The sequence below is a fragment of the Salmo salar genome, chromosome 26, assembly GCF_965601325.2.
Source record: "Salmo salar chromosome 26, fSalSal1, whole genome shotgun sequence".
In the NCBI taxonomy this organism is placed as follows: Eukaryota; Metazoa; Chordata; class Actinopteri; order Salmoniformes; family Salmonidae; genus Salmo; species Salmo salar.
The window spans coordinates 26671443-26689796 of record NC_138316.1 but is presented as its reverse complement, the minus strand read 5'-3'; the positions used below and the strand labels follow the sequence as shown (position 1 = coordinate 26689796).

At 42.1% G+C, this 18354-nt stretch overlaps 1 protein-coding gene across 2 annotated transcripts in view; it reads right to left on the bottom strand.

Moving 5' to 3' along the window:
- The window catches only part of LOC106587536 (tubby protein homolog), a 127977-nt gene that overhangs the window by 48809 nt on the left and 60814 nt on the right, over positions 1 to 18354 (bottom strand). The window contains exon 1 of one of the 2 annotated variants that reach the window (XM_014176002.3): positions 2609 to 3255. The exons of the other annotated variant lie outside the window; for it this stretch is intronic. Within the exon in view, the coding sequence (XP_014031477.2) occupies positions 2609 to 2646 (38 nt within the window). The 5' untranslated portion in view covers positions 2647 to 3255. Of the gene's footprint in view, positions 1 to 2608; positions 3256 to 18354 lie in introns of those variants that run through there. 2 annotated transcript variants of the gene reach the window in all.

Genomic DNA, 18354 nt, shown 5'->3' with positions numbered 1-18354 from the left:
TGCTTATTTTTTTCTTTAAGTAATGGCTTTTTTCTGGCCACTCTTCTGTAAAGCCCAGCTCTGTGGAGAGTACGGCTTAAAGTGGTCCTATGGACAGATACTCCAATCTCCGCTGTGGAGCTTTGCAGCTCCTTCAGGGTTATCTTGGTCTCTTTGTTGCCTCTGATTAATGCCCTCCTTGCCTGGTCTGTGAGTTTTGGTGGGCGGCCCTCTCTTGGCAGGTTTGTTGTGGTGCCATATTCTTTCAATTTTTTAATAATGGATTTAATGGTGCTCCGTGGGATGTTCAAAGTTTCAGATATTTTTTATAACCCAACCCTGATCTGTATTTCTACACAACTTTGTCCCTGACCTGTTTGGAGAGCTCATTGGTCTTCATGGTGCCCCTTGCTTAGTGGTGTTGCAGACTCTGGGGCCTTTCAGAATAAGTGTATATCTACTGAGATCATGTGACAGATCATGTGACACAGATTGCACACAGGTGGACTTTATTTAATAAATGATGTGACTTCTGAAGGTAATTGGTTGCACCAGATCTTATTTAGGGGCTTCATAGCAAAGGGGGTGAATACATATGCACGCACCACTTTTCCATATTTTCTTTTTTGTTGCATTTTTTGAAACAAGTTCTTTTTTTCCATTTCACTTCACCAATTTGGACTATTTTGTGTATGTCCATTACATGAAATCCAAATACAAATCTATTTAAATTAGAGGTTGTAATGCAACAAAATAGGAAAAAACGCCAAGGGGGTGAATACTTTTACAAGGCACTGTATCTACCTCAAATATCTCATACCGGTGCACCTGGCACCTACTACCATACCCCATTCAAAGGCACTTTAATATTTTGTCTTGCCCATTCACCCTCAATGACACACATACACAATCCATGTTTCAATTTTCTAAGGGCTTAAAAATCCTTCTTTAACCTGTCTCCTTCCCTTCATCTACACTGATTGAAGTGGATTTAATAAGTGACATCAATAAGAGATCATAGCTTTCCCCTAGATTCACCTGATCAGTCTATGTCTTGGAAAGAGCAGGTGTTTTTAATGTTTTGTATACTCAGTGTAATTTAGGCTTGCCAAACAAAACTGCTCAATTTTCTATGCACATTGGCACATCCAGCCCAAAGCAGTCGGTTTAAAAATACTTAATAGTTGCCAAAGTTCCAGAGCAAGTCTTTAACTGTCAGCATGCAGTCAAAGCTACTAGCTAACAACTTTTGGCAAGTATGGGTAGCTGCAGCCCAATATGGCGACCAGAGTATAGGCGAGTTGTTGTGTCGAAAGTAGTGGGTGTATGGAAAGCAAATCAGGTAATTGGGCAGATTTGTTGCCACTCAAGACCATGTTGCATGGCTGATTGGACTGTACCACGTGTTGATAACCGCCGGCGGTAGCTAACCTGGCCATTTTTTTCTCTCACATGATTTTATATCAATTAGGATAGCAGCCTATATTGATAACCATCTAGATACATACATAATGTACATACAGTCTACTACTCAATGGGGAGGGCATGAACGGCAACACCAGGACACAGTGCCCTTTGCTCCCGCTTGACAAGCACTACTGTCCGGCAACAGGGTGTGAAGTAGCTAACTAGTAGCCAATATCAGGGTGACAGTCATAGGAAGCACATACATACAACGCATGAAGCAACAGTACAACCATCATCAATACATTTAATCAAAAATAAACAATCATCAGTTTTATAACTGAAAATGTACAACTATTTGTATAAAATTTACAGTGAAATATGACTCAGGTTAATCCTCTGGCTTAAAAACAAAAGTCCAAACTATCGCGGTACGGTAGCTCAACATGCGGTAATTGTATGAAAAAAAAAAAAAAACTCACTACCAATCAAAACCGTCTAACCTATAGCAGAGCGCTTTCGACACACCCACTCCTTTCCACACGTCCACTACATTCCCTTCGACTCACCCACTCGCCCATACTCTGGACCACATATTGGGATGCAGGTCACTTTTGGAGCTAAACTAGCTAGTGCTCTCAAATCGTATCCTGATGTTGATTGCAGTTGGGAGTTGTATTAACAACATGGCTAACTTTGCTAGCTAACATACATTTAGAGAAAACAAGTTATATTAAGTGGCTAGCTAGTTAGCGTTAGCAATATTTTGTGGTCAATGAGACATAACTAACCAGCTAAGCAAGCAAACAAATAATTTCAGATTCGAAAAATACTCCATCAAGAGGCTCTGCATTTCAGGAATCATAGTAGCTAGTACTATCCCTTGTGCACTGTTCAATTATTTAAACATTTAAACAATTTATATGTGAAAGAAAACTATTTTTCCTGTGAGCTTGACTGAGGTGTCAGACTCAAGGAGAGTTGCTATGCATTGGAGCACTGCGATTGGTTGCCCAAAATTCTGAGGCGGGTCTTAGCGAAGGGTCAATCGATGTCAACAATCTAAACTTCGAAGCACGCACCCAAGTGTTATCCTTAATTCTCTCTATCCTTAATAGTGCTGGAACATGCATAGCTATTCACACTTGTACACACAAACATCCACATACTCCCTTCTCTTGTGGTCTGTGGAGTCTTGACTGGCACCCAGAGGACTGTACTGTACCTGTAGGGGATCCAGTCGGAAGAGTGCTTGGAGCTCATCTCTCTACCACTGACTGCTGATGTCCTCCGAGTGCTGGGCTGAGGGGGGGCCTGCGATAGCAGCCGAGCGAGGCAGAGGCAGCTGAGGGGTCTGGCGACAGCGATCACGGCGACAGAGCCCACGCAGCCAGCACATCCTCTGCACAGCCCTCTCAAAGTCCACCAGCCTCTGTCTGTCCCTGTGTTCCTCAGTCAGTACAGCCTATGGAGCACAGAGCCCAGCTCTGGGGCTGGAGATGACTAACGATCCAGGCAGGAAGGCTTCTCAGTCATGCACACGAGCAGCACACATAAAACAACCCCCTTCTCTCAGTCTCCTCTCCTTCATGTGCGCGTTCTCTCTGGTTCTCGTGCTCTCTTGCTCACACCCTGCTCTGCTCTCACTCCCGCTCTCAGTGCTCTCTCACTTCTCTCCTCCACCTCTCTATCGCTCTCTCTATCCCTCGCACTCTGGCTCTCTCACACTATCTCTCCGTGAGCATCAGTTAAGAGTGGGATCGAGCACCAAGCCGCAAAGCAGAGGAAACAGGTACCAGAGATTCTCTTTTGTCTTGCTGCTTTAATGTTTCAGCCATAGTGTTCCAGTCCGGTCCCCCCTCCCACACACACACACTCCTAGCTGCTAAAGCATGGACTCAGATGTGTTTTCTGAGACATGATTTATTCATTCTCTGAGAGTGAATGTCATTAACATATGATTGTACATAGTAGTTGTAATAGTCATTTAACATGCTCCGGACAGACACACGGTCTGTCTGTGATAATGACTGCCTCAGTCTCTCTCTCTCCCGCTCTCACTCACACACACACACACACACACACACACACACACACACACACACACACACACACACACACACACACACACACACACACACACACACACACACACACACACACACACACACACACACACACACACATCTGCTGGCCCCCATCCCACCCACCCCTGGTGTGATCTGATGGTTATTACTAAACATTAAATCAATCAAATATATTTCCCTTAAAACTGCTTATTGATGCAATTCCATGTTGGCTTAATCAGCAATCTGAAAAATGTATTTAAAAAAATGTAAATCAGATGTGTTTAATAAACATTTAATTTCAAAATAGAATATATAAACTATTAATCTGGTCCACCAGCCTGCTCTCTCTGTCAAACCTATACTGAGTGTAGAACACCTGCCATTTCCATGACAGAGACTGACCAGGTGAATATTCGGTTTTATATGGTTAAAAAATGCCCTTCCGTATACTGTATTTTCACAACAACATCCCCAGGTTTTAACTGTATTTCATCATGGGGATGTTGTGCTCTTTCCTGCTCATCTCTATCACGGTCACATTCAGTCACTTTTATTTAGTGTACATTCAGTGAACCTGGCCATTGTTTCTAATATTCAGCACCGCTGACAGACATTTTGCTGAACCACTCAGCACACACACACCATCTTAGGGATGTGTTATGCTGAGGCATGTGTGATGCTTGGGGAAACATGCATGTATTTTCCCCAACAAGGTCAGAGCGCTGCAGATGAGACTGTTGTTTTGATACAGATACCGTGCACATAAATTATGGCATGATATACTGTCATCTGCTTTCTTTTCACTGCATATTATTCACGATAGCACACAATGCTAGTCAAATAAAAGTCACTGGAGTCATGTGACAGATTAACACGTCAGAGGCGGTGCAGGCAGTATTGAGGGCGCTTCAGCATTTTCTCTCAATTATTTACGGTATGCCTCAACGACAGGCATCACTGATCTGCAGGTTACTGTTCATTGGTACACTGGTGTATTGGGAAACACAGAACTGACAACACATCCAGGCTTCAGCAACAAATATAAAACGGAGGTAAATAACAGTCATGGTAAAATAAATTCAGTGAAATAAGCCGATCCAGAGAAATCCTGGGCCCTGGGGGAGTTAGGACCAGCATATTGTCAGTGAAATGCCTTTCTTGCAGCTCTAACCCCAACAATGCAGTAATCAACAACAGTGTAATACTAAAAATAACAAGGTAGAACAAAAACACGAGATATAAAAATAAGAACACGATAAATTACGTAAGCATACTATGGTGGATACAGGGTCAGTTCCAGAACCCTATTTATAATGTGCAGGGATACTAAGTAAGTACATGTTCTGTCTCTCCTGTACTGTATAGCATGAGATCCACATACTCTGATCTTCTGTGGGCTTGGCTGCTCCATATGACAACTCTCGCTAGGCAACAGCGCTAATAAGAAAGGTGCCTCTGACATATTGGCTCGTTGAAAATAAGCTAAATCTTCATCTCCACTATCATCACCATCCTCACAGTTATCACATTATCATCATCAAGCTCAGCCATAATAGTCTGTCTGCACCACTGGACTGTAATTCAACACTAAACATAGGCTAAGAAATCTGCAGCACAGTGATAAAACACTGTGAACACATTTCTAAATGCATGACAGTAAAGTGGGACTGTCATAGTAAGCCTTGACATTACTATCAGTCCACCAGAGTGAGAGCTGTTCTTTATTAGTGTGTGATGTCTGAGAGCACAGACAGACGAGTTACTCTCCTCTCGTCTTCTCAGAGCAGGTGTAAGCACAGCAGGCTGGTAAATATTTGATGGCAGAGGGGGAGCCCTTTGAAGTTGGTGCTGATCTGGTCAGGTAGATGACAGACAGCAGGGTGCCCCTTTAGTTCCATCATCATCCTCACTGTGCCTCCTGTACCAGACTCCCTCCCTGGTCTCTCCCTCCCTCTCTCTCTGATTGCCCTCCCTCCCTGATCAACCTCCCTCCCTCCCTGATTGCCCTCCATCCCTGATTGCCCTCCATCCCTGCTAGCCATCACATCATCATCATAATTCTCACTGTGCCCCTGCTACCAGACTCCCTTCCCTTCTTGTTTACCCTCACATACACTTTCCATGGACTGAAATGTAATATACTGCAGTATATGGCCAACAAGCCCTGGACAGAATCAATTAAATGAAAAAAAGTTTCAGGCACTGTCTCATATCATGGTTATATCATTAAAGGACTAACACTATAAACTACCCAGAGCAATTAGATTGTTCCAAAACAGACCTGTGTGAGAGGCTTGTCCAGAGGCATTGTGGAAACTGGAGGATGGCAGGATCAGTGATTGTGATAATGGTCCTGTGCCCTGGACCCTTGCTGATGTGATTTCCTTTGAAAATGGGTAAAACATGCATGGTCTCTTAAAATATCTGGTCCAGTCAGACAGTCAGTGTGATGCACAGCTGCAGAGCTTAGTTCTGGAGCAGAGGAGCCACACTGTTAATAATACATCTGTCTGATCAGGCATGCAGGACATGCCATGCACGCTCTCTGATGAACCACTTTTACCATTGTCAATGTGTCTGTGCGCACACACGTGTGTGTGTTTGTTTTGTTGTGTAATTGGAAAACAGCATGTGACCAACCTGTTTATCCAACTGATTGAAGAATAAGACATTTCAAAATCTAACTAATTAATCTTGCTAAGAGAGACAAGTATTACACTACTCTGAAGGAATTAGACACAAAGCTTGTTGATAATACCTTTTCACACCTGGAAAACACAATAGCATTATGTTTCTGAAGACACAGCCTCTTAAAATCCCACTGATTACATTACGTATTCCAACCAGAGCTGTCGACCCGCCACCGTCTGCTTTAAAACAAATCCCTGGATTTCTGTCTCAATCAGGTATCAATTGATTGTTCAGTTCTGCCCAGCACCAACCAGCCAGGACAAGGCCCTTTAATGGGTCCAGGGATTACTTTAGAACTAAAAACATCCCTATATACCGGTCATAGAATTAGCCCCCCACTAATATATGTAGAATTAAACACAAACACAGCTAATGGCCACAGAAATGCTCTCAGGCTTGAGTACTTGGTCTTGAATCATTGATTAAGTAAGATAAGTATTATGATCATCCTGATATCAGTCTGCATACCCCCTGCACAGTTTTCATATTTTTCTGCCATCTAAGAAGGGATTAAATTGGATTCAAAGTTAGAAAATTGTAAATGAACCAAAAATTATATATAACATTTTCCAAACTAATAAAATGTAGATATATTGATTGCATATGTATTCACACCCCAGTTAATACTTGGTGGAAGCACCTTTGGCAGTCATTACAGCTGTGAATAACTTTTAATAACTTTGAATAAGATTCTACCAATATTGCAAAACTTTTAGAGCAAGAAATATCCATTGTTTTTGTAAAAATTGCTCAAGCTCAGTAAATTTGATTGGGAATCATTGATGTACAGCAATATTCAAACCTTGTCTGATTTTCAAGCAGATTTAAGTCAGGACTGTGACTGAACCATTCAGGAACACTCAACACCTTTTGGCAAGCCATTCTGGTGTGTCTTTGGCATTAAAATGTCTGTAATTGCACCCCTGAAAAAAATGAACTATCCCAGGGTTAAGTACTCAGAAGACTACAGTATGGCAGGTCTAACTTTTTACTTGGACTTTGCTCTTTTTATATTTATTTTGATCTTGACAAAACACTCCAGTCCCTGCCGGTGACAAGTATGCACATAACATGATGCTGCCACCACAATACTTGAAAATACAGGAGGGTTTGACAACATTATATTCACGCCACATTACCGGCCTGAATGACAAAATGAAAGGAAGAAAGCATGTGTTACCAAATCCATTCTAAATCATCCATTACGTTTTCAACAAGGCCCTTAATTAATACTGCAAGACAATAAGGCAAAGAAATGTAATTTTCGTCTTAAATTAAAAACTTCCTGTTTTGGTCAAATCCAATACATCACAGATTGCAACCCTCTATTTTCAGGTATTTTGGTGGCAGCATCATGTTATGGGTATGTATTTTTTGTCAACAGCATCATGTTATGGGTATATTTGTTGCTGGCAGGGGTTGTAACCTAAATTATTGTCCAATCATTTTGTTCTGAACAGAACCATTATTTTTTTTGTTCCGCTCCACTGTTCCGACCAGCAAAATAAAGTTTTGAACTGGTTCGAACCAAATAAAGTACAGATTTATGTCGTTCTTTTCTGTTCCTTTTTAAACCTCTGAAATCATAATTTCAAAAAAATACATTTAGCTCAACATTAAATTACTTCACCAATCAGTGCGGATAAAGCAGCTTGCTATGGAGCGGGTTAGCAATTTAATCTGTGTAGGAAAGTCGTTAACAGCAAATTGTATTTTTCAGTAACAGCGTGGTTTAACCATAATGAAAGACAAAACACACACAGTGTCAAAGTGTAGAGTGTGAGATGCAACTGACATTTTGAAGGGGAGGAAATAAGATGGAAGAAGCTTGCCTTGAAGCGCTGGGAATCTTGTTATGACATGTATTATCTGAATTTGGCCCACAGAATTATACCAACAGAGGAGCGGCTTCTATGAAGGAACTTTGAATGTCTTTGAACTTCTGAGTTGGTTTATGTTGGACCAGAGAAAATGTTGGGTAACTAGCTAGCTAGCGAAAAAGTGTGTGTGTGCAGAGCAGTGTATGTGAGCAGAGTTGAGCATTGCTCATGGAGCTCTGCTTCAGCTCCAGCACTCCACCTCCTTTCCAACGGCTTCACTAAAAACCACTCCGCACTCACAATTTAACCAACACCCATCCATTGTTGTGACTACCTGGACCTACCATTTTGTTTTGAAGTATAGAAACCAAACCATATGATTTGAATGATATGTATTTTAATAAACATTAATAGGTAAATGTAAAGAAGCACTCATTATTTCAAATAGGCAAAAGTCATATTAAACAGCATATAAACACTAAATAGGTCAGGAGCCAGACAGAGAGCCTAAGAAAATTAATTATTTAGGCTATATTATTTCAATTATAGCCTACAAAGTAATACATTGTGAAGCATTTGCGAGTGCGACACACAAGGCTGGTAGGGAGTCAGGGATGTTAAGCGCTCAGCAATTAAACATATCGTTGTATTAAATCATTATAGTCTATAAACTGCGCCTATATGCTGGGAGACTTACAGTACTTAGAAATAAATACAAATTTAACAAAAAATGCCTTATTAGGCTAAGACTACAGTGCCTTTGAAATAATTTTTAGAAACGAGTTTGGACAAAGTCTGTGGCTTCAGGCTCATGTGATGGTGCCTAGAGAGCAGGCCAGCAACGGAGAATATCCTCTCCGCGCTTGCAGAGCTACTGGGCATACTAAACACCGTTTGGCCACTCTTGTCAGGGATGCAGAGATTTTGTTTTGTTCTACAGTTAGGCCTAAAGAGTGAGGGCTTTTCATAGGCGCTTTGTTGCGATTCTTGTGGGACTGGAAAGAAATGTCCGGAGCATAAAATAACGTTATTAACCGGTTCCCATGCTTTTAAAACAAAGGTTCTGTTCCGGAACAGTATAGATCACTTTCGTTTCTGGTTTGGTTTCTGTACCTCAAATAATTTAGTTATTTTCCGGTTTTCGATTCTGTTCCCTGAACCGGTTTCATCCCTTGGTCACTGGCAGTTTGTCAGGATCAAAATAAATATGAATGTAGCAAAGCCCAGGTAAAAAGTTAGAGGAAAACCTGTTGTAGTCATCTGAATACCTAACCGAATAGAGTTCTATTTTTCAACCAGACAATTACACATATTTTTATGCCAAAGACACCAGAATGGCTTTCCAAGCAGTGTTAAGTGTTCCTGAGGGGTCCAGTCTCAGTCCTACTTGAAAATTAGAGACAAGGTTTGAATATTGCTGTCCATCAACAATTTCCAACCAAATTTACTGAGCTTGAGCAATTTTGATAAAAACAATGCATATACAGTATGTTGCCCTAAGAGTGGTGCAAAGTTGGCAGTATTAGTCAAAGTATTCACAGTTGTAATCACTGTCAAAGGTGCTTCAACCAAGTACTAATGCAATCAAGACATCATCGTTTCTATTTTTAATTCATTTAGAAAATGTTCTATTATCTTTATTTTAAAATGTGGAGTAGGTTATGTAGATCTGTTGAAAAAAAATCAAATTAAATCCCGTTTTAAATGTAATTTTAAGGCAGCAAAATGTGAAAACTGTGCAACGGGTGTGTAGACTTTCACTAGGCACTGTAGCTAGATGTCATATGCCTCTAATTACCACCAAGTACAGCAGCCAGAGGAGGATTCAGCTGGATTCTGCATGCGCGTTCATTAGAACATATATTGTACATGCAAATATTATCCAGCAGAAATCGAATCGGCAGTGATGGGGTGGTGGCAGAGACCCAAGAGGCAGTTTCAGAGTGTGCCTGTGAGAGATTTGTACAAACAGAGGCTTCCTTATTTCAGGCTGAGTACTACATCTCTCAGCTTTACAACAGTGTGTGTGTGTGTGTGTGTGTGTGTGTGTGTGTGAGTTCTACAGGAAGTGAATGGGGGCATTGGCTGCTTCCCAGTATTGATTGGGTCTAATGTGACTGTGTTCAGTTCGAGGACTGACATTCAAATCTCATTCACACTTTTATGGTGCACTCCTCAAAGGGGGGAGAATGGCAGGGGGGGGGGGGGGGGGGCACACGCATAAAAAGTCCACAAAGCTTCTACTGTGTGACACAAACGTCTGTGTGCTTTTTACTGAAACTGACTGTTATGTCTTGACTTATACATCTGCAGTCTATTTGCACCCAGCCCTGTCCTCCACTTCTCATCAGATAGCATCTGCCAAAAGGAACAAATGAGGTCAAGGAAACTGTAGTAATGTCTGTTCATCAACACAAGGTGTTTGTCATCACAGCCAAGAGTAGGATTTAGTTCGGGTTTGTGTGGGGCTTCATAGATCAAGACGTGACAGACTAGTGTCATTCAGCTACATAAGGCGTTGCAACAAATCAAATCACATTTTATTGGTCACATACACGTGTTTAGCAGATGTTATTGTGGGTGTAGCGAAATGTTTGTGTTTCTAGTGCCGACAGAGCAGTAATAGCTAACAAGTAATATCTAACAATTTCACAACATACACCCAATACACAAACATCTAAGTAAAGGAATGGCATTAAGAATATAAATTCAGCAAAAAAATAAACGTCCTCACTGTCAACTGCGTTTATTTTCAGCAAACGTGTAAATATTTGTATGAACATAACAAGATTCAACAACTGAGACATAAACTGAAGAAGTTCCACAGACATGTAACAGTCAGTATCTGGTGTGGCCACCAGCTGCATTAAGTACTGCAGTGCATCTCCTCCTCATGGACTGTACCAGATTTGCCAGTTCTTGCTGTGAAATGTTACCCCACTCTTCCTCCAAGGCACCTGCAAGTTCCCGGACATTTCTGGGGGGAATGGCCCTAGCCCTCACCCTCCGATCCAACAGGTCCCAGACGTGCTCAATGGGATTGAGATCTGGGCTCTTCGCTGGCCGTGGCAGAACACTGACATTACTTTCTTGCAGGAAATCACGCACAGAACGAGCAGTATGGCTGGTGGCATTGTCATGCTGGAGGGTAATGTCAGGATGAGCCTGCAGGAAGGGTACCACATGAGGGAGGAGGATGTCTTCTCTGTAACGCACAGCATTGAGATTGCCTGCAATGACAAGCTCAGTCCGATGATGCTGTCACACACCACCCCAGACCATGACGGACCCTCCACCTCGATCCTGCTCCAGAGTACAGGCCTCGGTGTAATGCTCATTCCTTCAACGATAAACGTGAATACAGTCATCACCTCTGGTGAGACAAAACCGCGACTAGTCAGTGAAGAGCACTTTTGACCAGTCCTGTCATGTCTAGCAATGGTGGGTTTGTGCCCATTGGTGACGTTGTTGCCGGTGATGTCTGATGAGGACAATGACTTACATCAGGCCTACATGCCCTCAGTCCAGCCTCTCTCAGCCTATTGCGGACAGTCTGAGCACTGATGGAGGGATTGTGCGTTCCTGGTTTAACTCAGGCAGTTGTTTTTGCCATCCTGTACCTTTCCTGCAGGTGTGATGTTCGGATGTACCGATCCTGTGCAGGTGTTGTTTCACGTGGTCTGCCACTGCGAGGACAATCAGCTGGCCGTCCTGTCTCCCTGTAGCACTGTCTTAGGCGTCTCACAGTATGGACATTGCAATTTATTGCCCTGGCCACATCTGCAGCCCTCATGGCTCCTTGCAGCATGCCTAAAGCACGTTCACGCAGATGAGCAGGGACCCTGGGCATCTTTCTTTTGGTGTTTTTCAGAGTCAGTAGTAAGGCCTCTTCAGTGTCCTAAGTGACATCTCTAGGAGACAGAACGTGTCTCCTTCCTAAGAGGTATGACGGCTGCGTGGTCCCATGGTGTTTATACTTATGTACTATTGTTTGTACAGATGAACATGGTACCTTCAGGCGTTTGGAAATTGCTCCCAAGGATGAACCAGAATTATGGAGGTCTACAATTTCTGAGGTCTTGGTTGATTTCTTTTGATTTTCCCATGTCAAGCAGAGGCACTGAGTTTGAAGGTAGGTCTTGAAATACATCCACAGGTACACCTCCAAATGACTCAAACGATGTCAATTAGCCTATCAGAAGCTTCTAAAGCCATGACATTTTCTGGAATTTTCCAAGCTGTTTAAAAGGCACAGTCCACTTAGTGTATGTAAACTTTTGACCCACTGGAATTGTGAAACAGTGATTTATAAGTGAAATAATCTCTCTGTAAACAATTGTTGGAAAGATTACTTGTGTCATGCACAAAGTAGATGTTCTAACCAACTTGCCAAAACTATAGTTTGTTAACAAGAAATTTGTGGAGTGGTTGAACGAGTTTTAATGACTCCAACATAAGTGTATGTAAACTTCCAACTTCAACTGTAGGTAGCAGCCTATATGTGTTAGTGATGGCTGTTAAACGGTCTGATGGCCTTGCGATAGAAGCTGTTTTTCAGTCTCTCTGTCCCAGCTGTACTGACCTCACCTTCTGGATGCTAGCTGAGTGAACAAGCAGTGGCTTGGGTGGTTTTTGGGCTTCCTGTGACATCGGGTGCTGTAGGTGTCCTGGAGGGCAGGTAGTTTGCCCCCGGAGATGCGTTTCCTGAAGTTCACGATCATCTCCTTTGTTTTGTTGACGTTGAGTGAGAGGTTATTTTCCTGGTACCACATTCCCAGAGCCCTCACCTCCTCCCTGTAGTCTGACTCGTCATTGTTGGTAATAAAGTCTACTACTGTTGTGTCATCTGCAAACTTGATGATTGAGTTGGTGGCGTGCCTGGTCACTCAGTCATGGGTGAACAGTGAGTACAGGAGGGGAATGAGCACACACCCTTGTGGGGCCCCAGTGTTGAGGATAAGCAAAGTGGAGGTGTTGTTTCCTACCTTCACTACCTGGGGGCGGCCCATCAGGAAGTCCAGGACCCAGTTGCAAAGGGTTGGGTTCAGACCCAGGCCCTCGAACTTGATGATGACCTTGGAGGGTACTATGGTGTTGAATGCCGAGCTATAGTCAATGAACACCATTCTTACATAGGTATTCCGCTTATCCAGATGGGATAGGGCAGTGTGCAGTGTTATGCGACTGCATCGTCTGTGGATCTATTGGGGCGGTAAGCAAATTGAAGAGGGTCTAGGGTGACAGGTAAGGTAGAGGGTGATATGATCCTTAACTAGTCTCTCAAATCACTTCATGATGACAGAAGTGAGTGCTACGGGGCGATAGTCAATTAGTTCAGTTACCTTTGCTTTCTTGGGTACAGGAACAATGGTGGCCATCTTGAAGCATGTGGGGACAGCAGACTGGGATAGGGAAGAGATTGAATACGTCTGTAAACACACCAGCTCGCTGATCTGCGCATGCTCTGAGGACACGGCTAGGGATGCCGTCTGGGCCGGCAGCCTCACGAGAGGGTTAACGCACTTAAACGTCTTACTCACGTCGGACACGGAGAAGGAGAGCCCACAGTCCTTGATAGCGGGCCGCGTTGGTGGCACTGTGTTATCCTCAAAATTATCTTGGGAGATAATACGGTCGGCATTTGATTTTGAGGTATTCTAGGTCGGGTGAACAAAAGGACTTGAGTTCCTGTATGTTATCACAATTAGACCATGAGTCATTAATCATGAAACATACACCCCCACCCTCCTTCTTCCCGGAGAGATATTTATTCCTGTCTGCGTGATGAACTGAGAACCTAACTGGCTTGACGGACTCAGACAGTATATCCCGAGAGAGCCATGTTTCTGTGAAACAGAGTATGTTACAATCCCTGATGTCTTTCTGGAAAGAAGCCCTCGCCCTGAGATCGTCAACTTTATTATCCAGAGACTGAACATTTGCGAGTAATATACTCGGAAGCGATGGGTGGTGTGTGCGCCTCCTAAGTAAGACTAGAGGACTGCTCTTAGTAACTCTCCTTCGCCGGCATGGTTTTGGGTCGGCTTCTGGAATCAGTTCAATCACCCTGGGGGTGCGAACAAAGGATTTTCTTCAGGAAATTCGTATTCCTGGTCATAATGCTGGTAGTGCTGGTGAGTTACCGCCGCTCTGATATCCAATAGTTCTTCCTGGCTGTATGTAATAACATCAAAAAAGTTCTGGGCTAACAATGTAATATATAAAAAAACAAAACTGCAAAGTTTCCTAAGAGCGATAAGCGAGGCAGCCCTCTCTGTCAGCACCATTCCATGTGTGATGTCAAGGCTAGTATTATTGATTTCTACCACTACACAATGGTCACAAACCATACTGCTCTATAATGATATACTGTGGTCTACACTGCTGTATGTTGACATGGTGGCATTAACCTGTTAGGTCTAGGGGGCAGTATTGACACGGCCGGATAAAAACCGTACCCGATTTAATCTGGTTACTACTCCTGCCCAGTAACTAGAATATGCATATAATTATTGGCTTTGGATAGAAAACACCCTAAAGTTTCTAAAACTGTTTGAATGGTGTCTGTGAGTATAACAGAACTCATATGGCAGGCAAAAACCTGAGAAGATTCCAAACAGGATGTTGTTCATCTTGGCTCTTTTTATTGAAGACTGAGGATCTTTGCCGTAACGTGACACTTCCTACGGCTCCCATAGGCTCTCAGAACCCGGGAAAAAGCTGAATGATATCGAGGCAGCCTCTGGCTGAAACACATTATCGCGTTTGGATAGTGGCTGGTCAGAGTACTCTGAGACTCACGCTCGTGCACGAGATGTATTTATTTTCTCTCTCTTTGTACGTATACAGGCTTTCCCGGTCGGAATATTATCGCTTTTTTACGAGAAAAATAGCATAAAAATTGATTTTAAACAGTGGTTGACATGCTTCGAAGTACGGTAATGGAATATTTAGAAATTTTTTGTCACGAAATGCGCCATGCTCGTCACCCTTATTTACCCTTTCGGATAGTGTCTTGAACGCACGAACAAAACGCCGCTATTTGGACATAACAATGGATTATTTGGGACCAAACCAACATTTTTTATTGAAGTAGAAGTCCTGGGAGTGCATTCTGACGAAGAACAGCAAAGGTAATAACATTTTTCTTATAGTAAATCTGACTTTGGTGAGTGCTAAACTTGCTGGGTGTCTAAATAGCTAGCCCTGTGATGCCGGGCTATCTACTGAGAATATAGCAAAATGTGCTTCCACCGAAAAGCTATTTTAAAATCGGACATATCGAGTGCATAGAGGAGTTCTGTATCTATAATTCTTAAAATAATTGTTATGTTTTTTGTGAATGTTTATCGTGAGTAATTTAGTAAATTCACCGGCAGTGTTCGGTGGGAATGCTAGTCACATGCTAGTTACATGCTAATGTAAAAAGCTGGTTTTTGATATAAATATGAACTTGATTGAACAAAACATGCATGTATTGTATAACATAATGTCCTAGGGTTGTCATCTGATGAAGATCATCAAAGGTTAGTGCTGCATTTAGCTGTGGTTTGGGTTTATGTGACATTATATGCTAGCTTGAAAAATGGGTGTCTGATTATTTCTGGCTGGGTACTCTGCTGACATAATCTAATGTTTTGCTTTCGTTGTAAAGCCTTTTTGAAATCGGACAGTGAGGTTAGATTAACGAGAGTCTTGTCTTTAAAATGGTGTAAAATAGTCATATGTTTGAAAAATTGAAGTTTTTGCATTTTTGAGGTATTTGAATATCGTGCCACGGGATTACACTGGCTGTTGAGTAGGTGGGACGCAAGCGTCCCACCTAGCCCATAGAAGTTAATAGAATTAATCCATCAGAATCAATGGTGTTTTCAACCACATGGGCTAAATGAGCACACTCGGAAAAGCTAAATCTGTTTGTATGTTTTTTAATGGAGGTGTCATGTAGGAGCTAAGCAACCGCTTCAACAATATAGGATCAGCTTGGTCAGTCAATCCCACCCCATTGTGATGGGGGGCTATTGCTTTTTATAGATTGCTTTTTACTCTACAACACAGAATCCAATGTAATCCCTTTATAGATTTAATTTTAAGGCAGCAAAATGTGAAAACTGTGCAAGGGGTGTGTAGACATTCACTAGGCACTGTAGCTAGATGTCATAATCCTCTACCACTAAGTACAGCAGCCGGAGGAGTATTCAGCTGGATTCTGCATGCGCTTTCATTAGAACAGGAATTGTACATGCAAATATTATCCAGCAGAAACCTAAATTGGCAGTGATGGGGTGGTGGCGGAGACACAAGAGGCAGTTTCAGAGTGTGCCTGTGAGGGATTTGTACAAACAGAGGCTTCCTTATTTCAAGCTGAGTACTACATCTCCGAGCTTTACAACTGTGTGTGTGTGTGTGTGTGTGTGTCACTTTCAATACGAAGACAAATGGGAGTGTTGGCTGCTACCGAGTATTGATTGTGTCTGATGGGGGGAGGGGGCACAGAGGCAGGCACACGCATGAAAAGTCCAAAAAGCTTCTACAGTGGCTTGCGAATGTATTCACCTCCCTTGGCAATTTTCCTATTTCGGTGCCTTACACCGAAATAGGGGGGGTTTGTATTATTTTATTTACACAACATGCCTACCACTTTAAAGATTCAAAATAGAGAAATAAGACAAAAAAAAAGAAAACTTGAGCGTGCATAACTCTTCACCCCCCGAAGTCAATACTTTGTGGAGCCACCTTTTGCAGCAATTACAGCTGCAAGTCTCTTGTGGTATGTCTCTATAAACTTTCTCTCAAGAATTTCCCTGTATTTAGCGCCATCCATCGTTCCTTCAATTCTGACCAGTTTCCCAGTCCCTGCCGATGGAAAAACATCCCCACAGCATGATGCTGCCACCACCATGCTTCACTGTGGGGATGGTGTACTCGGGGTGATGAGAGGTGTTGGGTTTGCACCAGACAGCGGTTTCCTTGATGGCCAAAAAGCTCAATTTTAGTCTCATCTGACCAGAGTACCTTCTTCCATATGTTTGGGGAGTCTTCCACATGCCTTTTGGCGAACACCAAATGTGTTTGCTTATTTTTTCTTTCATCAATGGCTTTTTTCTGGCCACTCTTCCGTAAAGCCCAGTTCTGTGGAGTGTACGGCTTAAAGTGGTCCTGTGGACAGATACTCCAATCTCCGCTTTGGAGATTGCAACTCCTTCAGGGTTATCTTTGCTCTCTTTGTTGCCTCTCTGATTAATGCCCTCCTTGCCTGGTACGTGAGTGGCCCTCTCTTGGCAGGTTTGTTGTGGTGCCATATTCTTAAAAATATATTTAATCAAGGATTTAATTGGTGCTCTGTGGGATGTTCAAAGTTTCAGATATTTTTTTATAACCGAACCCTGATCTGTACTTCTCTACAACTTTGTCCCTGACCTGTTTGGAGAGCTCATTGGTCTTCATGGTGCCGCTTGCTTAGTGGTGTTGCCCCTTGCTTAGTGGTGTTGCAGACTCTGGGGCCTTTCAGAACAGGTGTATATATACACTGAGATCATGTGACAGATCATGTGACACTTAAATAAAGTCCACCTGTGTGCAATCTAACTAATTATGTGACTTCTGAAGGTAATTGGTTGTACCAGATCTTATTTAGGGGCTTCATAGCAAAGGGGGTGAATACATATGCACGCACCGCACCACTTTTCCGTTTTTTTTTATATATATAATTTTTTTAAATAAGTTATTTTTTTCATTTCACTTCACCAATTTGGACTATTTTGTTTATGTCCATTACATGAAATCCAAATAAAAATCAATTTAAACTACAAGTTGTAATGCAACAAAATAGGAAAAACCCATGGGGATGAATACTTTTCCAAGGAACTGTATCTTGGTATTAAAATGAGCAAAGATCAGAAAGGGCCAACTTAAAATTTCTCTCCTATTGTAGAGAAAATTGGAAAGAGATTTCACTCCTGGTTATTAAGAGATCTTTCTTTATCTGGATGTGTACTTTTGTCAAAATCTGAAGGTCTGTCCAGATTAGTTTATACCTCCCTTGCCTTGGATGTTCCTTTGTCAGTAACTAAAATGGTTGATACTAAATTATTTAACTTCATATGGAGGAATAAACCTAATTATTTAAGAAAAGCGGTAATATGTAGCACCCAAAGTGAGGGAGGGTTGAATGCTCTGGATTTTAAAACCTCTAATATAATCTTTAAGATCAAATGGATACTAAACTATTTAAGAAATAAGGATTGCATTTAGAATATAATCCCTAATTTAATATTCCAACAGATTGGTGGTCTAGAATTCTTACTCAAATGCAACTTTGATTTTGGTAAAATCCCTATTAAGCTTGCTGACTTTCATAAACAAGTACTTATAACTTAGAACCTCATGTA